At 57.2% G+C, this 8211-nt stretch overlaps 5 protein-coding genes across 5 annotated transcripts in view; 2 read left to right on the top strand and 3 right to left on the bottom strand.

The window, feature by feature from the left end:
* The window catches only part of FIBRA_00704 (uncharacterized protein), a gene marked incomplete at both ends in the record, with an annotated part of 2222 nt that extends 1773 nt beyond the window's left edge, over nucleotides 1-449 (top strand). Inside the window, 3 exons of the mRNA XM_012322593.1 lie at nucleotides 55-258; nucleotides 323-363; nucleotides 422-449. Of these exons, the coding sequence (XP_012177983.1) occupies nucleotides 55-258; nucleotides 323-363; nucleotides 422-449 (273 nt within the window). The remainder of the gene's footprint in view (nucleotides 1-54; nucleotides 259-322; nucleotides 364-421) is intronic.
* Nucleotides 450-827: 378 nt separating this feature from the next.
* Nucleotides 828-1577, bottom strand: FIBRA_00703 (uncharacterized protein; the record flags this gene model as incomplete). Its single annotated transcript, XM_012322592.1, has 2 exons — nucleotides 828-1472; nucleotides 1521-1577. The coding sequence occupies 2 exons, from the start codon at nucleotides 1575-1577 to the stop codon at nucleotides 828-830; spliced, it is 702 nt and encodes a 233-aa protein (XP_012177982.1).
* Nucleotides 1578-2379: 802 nt separating this feature from the next.
* FIBRA_00702 (uncharacterized protein) lies at nucleotides 2380-4839 on the bottom strand (the record flags this gene model as incomplete). The annotated part of the gene is made up of 4 exons (XM_012322591.1): nucleotides 2380-3794; nucleotides 3846-3888; nucleotides 4184-4256; nucleotides 4313-4839. 4 exons carry the CDS (start codon nucleotides 4837-4839, stop codon nucleotides 2380-2382), a joined length of 2058 nt encoding a protein of 685 aa, XP_012177981.1.
* Nucleotides 4840-5132: 293 nt separating this feature from the next.
* Nucleotides 5133-5595, top strand: FIBRA_00701 (uncharacterized protein; the record flags this gene model as incomplete). The annotated part of the gene is made up of 3 exons (XM_012322590.1): nucleotides 5133-5161; nucleotides 5216-5372; nucleotides 5416-5595. The coding sequence occupies 3 exons, from the start codon at nucleotides 5133-5135 to the stop codon at nucleotides 5593-5595; spliced, it is 366 nt and encodes a 121-aa protein (XP_012177980.1).
* A 2260-nt stretch (nucleotides 5596-7855) lies between these two features.
* On the bottom strand, nucleotides 7856-8160 carry FIBRA_00700 (uncharacterized protein; the record flags this gene model as incomplete). Its single annotated transcript, XM_012322589.1, has 2 exons — nucleotides 7856-8046; nucleotides 8094-8160. The coding sequence occupies 2 exons, from the start codon at nucleotides 8158-8160 to the stop codon at nucleotides 7856-7858; spliced, it is 258 nt and encodes an 85-aa protein (XP_012177979.1).
* Between the last annotated feature and the right edge of the window lie 51 nt (nucleotides 8161-8211).

The following is an 8211-nucleotide window of genomic DNA, read 5'->3' as shown; positions in this document are numbered from 1 at the left end:
ATCCCGGGCAGCTATTATGACGTGAACGTCACCGGGCTAACAGCCATCCCTGAGGCGGAGGTGCCGTTCCTGCAGCCCATCACTGTCTTCGTGAGTGGGCAGGCGCTGGTGTTCGACGCCGCTGCACAGCTGGTACCGCCCGAGTTGGCGGGTGGCCAGTCCGGATATAGGTACAGCTATATCCTGCCGCTGGGTAATATGGTCATGCCGGGGTTCAACTTTATTATCGGCGAGAAGTTCATGGAACGCTTCTACACGGTCAGTGCTCACTAGTCACTGAGTATCCTCTGGCATGAGCATTGGTGCTATCCTTGTGCTCTAGGTGTTTGACACAGTCAACGATCGTGTCGGGTTTGGATACACGTGCGTGTGTTTTGTTACATTCGCTCTGACTCTGTCGCTGAATACCCTTGCTTTACAGCACCCACACGTTCAGCTCGGTCTTTTGAAGGCTGATCTGTGCTCCTGGCGTCGTAGATGAGGTTGAGGACTGTTCGGACTGTAGTTTTGAACCACCCAACTAAGTATTTATCGTGTTACGCGATACGTTGTAGCATGGCCACGCTCACTTACTTCTATGTAGCATAGTGCATAGTGTAATTCAAGGACTAAGTATTTATAGTGGACTAGTAAGGTAATTCTGTTCGGTGCTTCTAGCGGAAAAAAAAAATGCAGTGCCGATGTGCCCTCATTTTAAGATGTGAGACTGACCGGGAAGCACAGAGCAGCGTTGCAATTCTGACGACGGCAACCCTCACGTTGAATAATCCAAGCACCGTCCAAATTCTCAATCGTACAACTCCCGTCTATACGCCCGATCATCTGCTTTACAACACACCCGCCAGCCTCTGCAGCACCTCCGCGCGCTGCGCCTCCGTGCTCGCGTCCATCCCGACCACGATTATGCCGTCCTCGCCCTCAGGACTTTCCAGCGTCGCGAGCTGGCTGTCGACCATGTTCGCCTTCATGTAGTGCCCCTGGCGCTTCGCGACGCGGTCGAGCAGCATCTCGCGCTCGCCCTTGATGTACACAAAGTACGTCGGCAGTGCCTCGCGTGCGGGCGGCGCGAGCTCGTGCACGGGCGCGGGGAGGCTCGGGCGCACCACGCCGCGGAGGATGTCGCGGTAGCCCTTGCGCAGCGCCGAGCAGGTCATGAGCACGCCCGCGGTGCGGCGCCCGGGAGCGCGCTCGGGAGCCTCGGCCTCTGCGGGGTAGTGAATCCCGGCGGGGCGCTCGCGCACGTCCGCGTCCGCGTCTGTGTGTGTGCCGGCCTGCTGCACGGCGACGAGGTGCTCCGCGGTGGTGCGCAGGAGCGCGAGCCACGGTTCGCGGTCTGCGTCGGTGAGCGGGGTGCCTGCGGCCATCTTTGCGATGTTAGCGGGCGGGTGGAGCTCGTCGCCCTCGATGTACGGCAGGCGGAGCGTCTCGCCCAGCGCGCTCGCGAGCGTTGTCTTGCCGGTGCCCGCGACGCCCTACACGGGAGAAGGATGAGTGGCATGTCGGGAGGGGGACGGACGTACCATAACTACGATGAGGATGGGGACGGGGGCAGGGTGTTCGGACTCTCCGTCGGGCATGTCGAGTGGGATAGATTAAGTTACAGGGCGAGTGGGAGCTGACATAGCCAGACGGGCGCAGGCTAGGACGGACGGCGGCCCGGGAAGGTCGAGCTCCCACAAAGGCCCCGAGGTCGCAGGGAGGAACAATTGGGTCCGCACCAGACGAAGAAAAATTACATTGGTCTATCTCTACAGTAAAGATAGGATGGTACTGAAAACAATTAGCGACAAGCTCTCCAGCGGTCGAGCTATCGATGCTTCCGCCTGGACATTCGGTATACTACACACGGCCCCGCACTGCAAGGGATATTAAAAAACGCGACATGCAAAAAACGCGAGACATAAACGTAGATGTAGATCAAAGCAGCTCGAACGAAACGAACGGACAGAGGCGGCCAGAAAAGCAACGGCTAGACGGGACGCGAAGGTGGGAGGAAAGCGAGCGACGCGAAGCGGCAAGTCTACCGCAAAGGGAACGACGATGGTGGGTAAAAACGCAGATGAGTCCCAGATGAAGCATGAGACGAGTATGACCATAAGTGACACAGTGCAGGACGAATGCAAATGGGTGCAGAACGTAGCTGAGAGCAGGGCAGGGACGCCGAGTATGCGGAAAATGCAGGGGGGTATATACACTTGGGCCGGGACACTGATTTTTGTTGTCGTTGGTGCTCTTGTTATTGTGTAATGATATGTACGTGTGCTTGGCGAAGCTGAACCGAGACGAGAGAAAAGGGGAACCACCAAAACAGCCACTTGCATATGTAAACCAGTTTACGATCGTGGGAGCGGACAGCGTTATGCTGTTCACTTAGCAGCCTTACCGCGCGCTGCCACGCGGCTTCGGCGCACCTGTGCGCACCCGCGTTGAAAAATCAATCGCATCGTACGCCGGCGGCGGCATCTCATAAATGCTTTCCGCCTCCCCTGGTGACATGTGTGCATACGATGCGCGCACACGTCCCGCGTCGACGTGCATCCCACTTGCGTCTGCGCCCTGCGTTGTGGGCGGCAGCGGCAACGGATGAGGTACAGGCGGCAGATGCGTTATGAGCTGTGAATGTGATGGGGGCTGTTGCGAATATGGGTGCGGATGCGAGGAGATCGACATCGAGCTAAACGAGTTCGCGAGGTCTGTGGAGCTCAGCTCCGTGCTCTGGGTCCGGGCGTAGGAGGCCGTCTGGCTAGTGCTGGAGCCATCGGAGCGCTCATACTCCGTGGCGAGCTTGGGCGGCAAGGGTAGCGGTGGCGCGTGGCGAGGCGGCGGTGGTGCAGGCGGAATCGTCCGCAGGGAACGGCGGGAGATCATACGCAATTGCGTCGCGCCCGCGTTCGGATCCGAGCCTGTGCTTGGGGAAGCTGTGAATGACGCCGACGTTGACGTGGAAGGGTATGCGGAGGAAATCGCAGGCGGGCTCGATGCGACGCGGGAGAGCTCCGTCATCGGAGGCTGGGGATACGTCCGCGAATCCTGGGGAACCGGTGGCTTGGGTAACTGCCTTGGTCGGCGAATCGTGGTCGCGGCGGAGGAAGACGTAGATGGACCAGATTCACGATCGTGGACAACGGCATGTGAAGAAGACGACGTGGGTCTGGATGAATATGTAGGAAGCGAACTGTACGCGTCAGGATTGTGCATCGCAACGCTGGAGAAATAATCGGGGCTTGGTTCAGGGTTTGCAAGTTGCAAGTGGACAGGTTGTTGCTGCTGCACTGACTGAGGCGGTAACGGTGGGACCGGGGGTATGTCATCATGCCTGCCCGGGCTGGCTCCCCGCAGCTGGACGCTCTGATGCGTGAGCGAAAATGACGGCGGCCGTGTTGCAGGTGTCATGGCAGGCGTGGTTGGCGTAACAGGCGTCATCGCCTGGTCGCTCGTTCCCGAGTTACTCGCGCTCCCCGATGACCACGACAAATGCCGATCCCATAGCGAGGAGCTGGTTCTTCTTGACGGAGGGCTGAGCGACTCTATATCTCCTGATCCACCGTCTTGACCGTGTTGCTCGTTTTCACTTCTGGTATCGCTATGTTCGTCAGCAAGGAATGGCCTAGCATGGATGATTGCGAGCCACTTCTGTACAGAACGGGAAGCTGATCCAGGCAGAGTTGCGCCAGCAGGTCTGTCGAACCACTCTTGAGTATGCGTGGTCAGTAATAAGGAGGTAGCAACGAGATAATCCAATAACAGAAACGGAACACCGGCGTGATTTTGCTGGCTGCGAACGAGATCGGGTGCTATGAGAGTTTCAAAGATCCTCAAACACGGTGGCGCGGATAAGACCGCACCGTCTAGAACAGCGATTGGGCCCTTCACACCGCTGCTGGTGCACTGTTGATCAACGTCAGCCTCGTTATCACAAAACGACAATGAACGAGCCTATGGGGAGGAACAAGGCGCGATAATAACGGAGGTGATGCGACTTGTTGCGAAGAAACGCGAACCCGCACCCAGACAGCTAGAATCGGAGTTAGGCGACCGGAATGAACTGATGCGATGGCTCGAAAGCACGAGTGGCGAGGCAGATCCGGCGTCTCCTTCCCCCGGAGACATGCAGACATGAGATCGGAGGACACAGCGGGGAAAGGTGTGGATTCTGGTCTTGTGCAAGGACGGAAAAACTTACGACATAAGAATTGCCCGGGATGAGTTTCCATTTGAGACTGTGGGGAAAGTGGGGAACGTTGAACTTGCGGCTACTGGCGATCAAGAGAGTGTCAGAGGAGATCGAAGCAAATGGAGTGGTCCTGCTCACGCGAGATTGCCCAGTGCGCCCTGTTTGAGAAAGTCCTCTGCCTCTCGCCAACTTCCGCTACCGAGCTGGATACTCTTGCCGGACTTGCCCTTGCCTGAGGTGGTGGTGCTGGGTGGCCATCGGACGGCGGCAGCTTTGCCGGCTTCGCATAGACGACTGTCGAGGCGGTATATATTGGTAAGATCCTGGACGGTCTCTATGATGTAGAGAGGTTCTTTGGAGACGGTGTCGCGGATGACGGTGTCGAGAAAGGAAGGGCCGCTGAGCTTTAAGACCAGAATGGGGCTCGAATTTGTGGATGCGCGGGGAGAGCTGACGCTGCGAGCGCGCGATGGCGGAAGCATGTCCCTGTCCTGGGGAGCGGGGCAGCTGAAGTCGAACAGGCGTTGGACGGGGGCTGAGAAGGAAAAGGAGCCGGGCCTGATGGAGATGGGACTGGTAGGGGATGGGAGGGAGTCGGGAGGAAGAGGAGGAGGAGGAAGAGGAAGAGGCCCGAGGGGAAAGGGCGTGATGTCGCCCTTTGCCATGGAGGAAACAAATGGATGCAGAGGGCGCTCGGCGCTCACGTACTGGGACCCGATCCAGCGCTTATGTCATCCTTATGAGGCCGGCCGGCGCACTGTGCAAATACCAAATACCGGCTACAGGTCCCTTAATCACCTCCGCAAATAGAATATAATATCCCCGGCCGGCTTCCGGCATTCCCGGACGCACGTGATCCGCCTCTGCCCCGACCCCGACCCCCGACGCGGCTTGTCACCAACTTCCATTCGCCACTCCCGCCGCCATCCCTGTTTGACCGTCTCATACGCGCCGCTCTATGTCTACCGAAGCAACGTCTACCGGCGCGTACGTCTCCCGCATTTGTTTTACCGCTCCCGTACAACTAAGATCCACCCGCAGGCCCAACGCGGACACCCACCCCACTGGGCCCACCCACGCCCCCGTCGACAAGGGCAAGGCCAAGTTCGTCAAGCAGGTCGCCATGGACGACGACGATGACGAGGAAGAAGAAGACGACGACGAGGAGGATGAGGACGACGACATGGAAGAGGCACGCGTCTTTTCTTTCTCCACGAGCGCGTCCTGACGCGTCCCAACAGGACGAACTCCATGAAATCGACCCTTCTGCTATCATAGGTACGCGTCGCACTCGCGGTGTACGCGTCGACTATACCTCCGCTGCCGCTCTTGAGAAGGCCGGCCTGAAGCCTGAGGCTGCCGATGACGATGAGGGTGAAGAGTCTTTCGTGGCCAAAGACGACGAGATGCATGACGACTAGCGCCCCACTCTGCCCAAAAGGCGCGGCTCGTGTGTATCACACGCTTTCACTACGTCAATTCTTGGACGGCACCGTGGCCGCTGATGTGTGTTGGAACTTTGCAGAGTGTATTCTTGTTCTGCGTCGCCTATTACTTCGCTTCGGTATATGTTCAATGTGCAAGTAGGGTTGTCCGCTGCCACCTTGTGCGCGTTATTCTATTACTTTCAGATGACTCTAATGTTCGTTGTTCTGACATTCGGCCGCCCGAGACCGCGCCTGCCGTATTCTCTGCAAACGCCCGGATCATCAGCGCGCACATGGTAAATATGTTACTGCAGTCCCACGCAGCCCTTTCGTCATTCGGCGTCGTCTCCCTACCCTTGCCCTCAGGCCGTGACGTCCGGGACCATACCGCATATATTCTGACCGTCATGCGGCCGCTGCCTTGGCCGACGCGACTGAGGACGCTTGTGCGATATGCTAGTGGTGGCTCTTTCTAACACGACGAGACTGAGCCATTCCCTTTCGAGTCTCGAGCGCGCGCTGCGCCCTTGGCAAGCCACGCCAGCCTCACACGCTCACTCCATTGTTCTAGCCGCATTTCCTGAAGCCATGACTCATACTCCCCATCTTCGGTTTATTATCCACTCGTGTCATCAATTGCAACACCGTGCAGCATCTAGGTGCAGAATGGAGCACTTCGGCGCATCCGTGTACGGGTATATTGTGTGACTGAGCCTGTAGCCATGTGAGTGCAGAATTCCCGGTCCCGGTGCAGAGGGTGCTGGACGTTGCGCGCATACGCGACTGCAGATGCTGACAGGGAATTCTTCGCGTGGCATGTACGCGTACACGAATGTCTGAATTCAAGCTGCGCCGTGACTATATGCGGCGCATATGGACGTCTTCCGGCGTTCAAGCAGGTCTGGGCGCGCGCGCTGGCCTGGCCGGCGCGATACGTCCCCGCCACCGTCTTCAGCGTCAGTGACTCCGAGCGTTGTATCTGGCAGCTGCTTACACCCGCGAGGGCAGACCAGGGGAACTGCGTTCTCACCTCGGTCGGCGATCATTGCGCAATGTGCTCTGCGATCACACTGGGCGACTGGGCGCGGACTCCGGGCTGCACCTATTGGACTATCAGCGCTTCGGCCTGTTCGTCGTCAGGGTTGCACTGCCTGAATCAGCCTCAACCTTCGAGTCTTCGACAGGGCATTCTGGGGACCTCGGGGCTCAGGCACGGATTGGCAATCGGTGCTTCAGACCCTGAGGTCAATCACGACCACATGCATTCTTATCTGGCCGGGTCCTGTTACTATCGCCGACCGCCGTCGTGGGCCTCAGTAACATGGGAGACCACTCAGTCGCCATTTGCAAGCAGCCGAAGGACCATTTTGATGCATTTGACGACGGGACCATAGGCCACCGTGTCACCGTGATGTGATACACTCGATGGCCATTGGCCATTCGCCAGGGACGACATCAAGTTTGTCGAGTGCTGCAAAAGGTTATCAACTGTGTTATCCATTTCTGTGTAGTAGGGTGGTCCTGTTCCGTCCACACTGCTGTATCCAGTTCGATCCATGGCATACGCTTCGAATGACTACGCTAAGCGGAATGGGTACGCATTCATTTGATCTCCAGCTGATTGTAACCATAACCCAACTATGACTCTATCCAACTACAGTACATACCAACGTCGTTGAGTCTTCGATGACTTGCACTTGTCATATATGCTTTCAATTGTACTTGACAAGACGTCACTGGCCAGGCCAGTCATGCTGTGAGACCGTTGATTGTAAATCCAGGAAGTCCGTCAAGCCGAGGCAGATGTTCAGACAGATTCACCCTCAAGAAAACATGCATTCTAGTATACTCAGGCCCAGATACCACAGCGACTATCTACAGCGCCGTACACGAACCCCCTCCACAGTACACCCACGCGCGCTCACCTCCTACCACATACACCATTCATCAACCCCGCAGGGGAGAACAGGGTAGCAAGCTAGAGGGAGACTGCAACGAGAGACGCACCATAAAGCAGAGGACATATACGTACTGAAAGAACGCGAAGGGAATTTAGCTAGAGATTAGCGAGAACGATGATCGAGAGGTGAAAGTTAAAAAAAGTTTTGGGATAAGATGGAAAATAGATCATAGAGTAGCTGGTCCGATAAATAGACGAGAGACCCATTAAGAACAAGATATGCAAAAAAAAACCCAACTGTTTGCGATGAGCGCACAACGCGATCACATACGTTGAAGGTAGCCAACGCTGATTCTAGAACACGCCGACTTCTTGAGCCAGCCGTGTATCCAGCGAGGCGTCCAGGTCCCAGCCGCCAAGCTCTACGTCGAGAGCCGACGAAAAGTCCATCGCCTCCACGTTCATGTCGGCCTCAGCGCCCCTGTTGGGCTGGACACTAGGAAACATGTCCAGCAATTTCTGCATATCCACTTGGCCCTCCCAGTCTACAGCTCTCGTCAGCGGCGTCGCGGCCCCGGTGGTCGATGCCGACGGAGTTGGAGGTAAAGCGTCCGAGATTTCGGGTCCCGACGACGAGTGGGACTGGGACTTGGGGGCATAATCAGCGGGGAGAGGCGTCGATGGCAGAACTGGAGAGGGCGCGAGGATCT

Source organism: Fibroporia radiculosa (assembly GCF_000313525.1).
Source record: "Fibroporia radiculosa TFFH 294 genomic supercontigs, scaffold296, whole genome shotgun sequence".
Classification (NCBI taxonomy): domain Eukaryota; kingdom Fungi; phylum Basidiomycota; class Agaricomycetes; order Polyporales; family Fibroporiaceae; genus Fibroporia; species Fibroporia radiculosa.
Note: the sequence above shows the minus strand (reverse complement) of the source record. Positions and strands in the feature narration are given on the sequence as shown.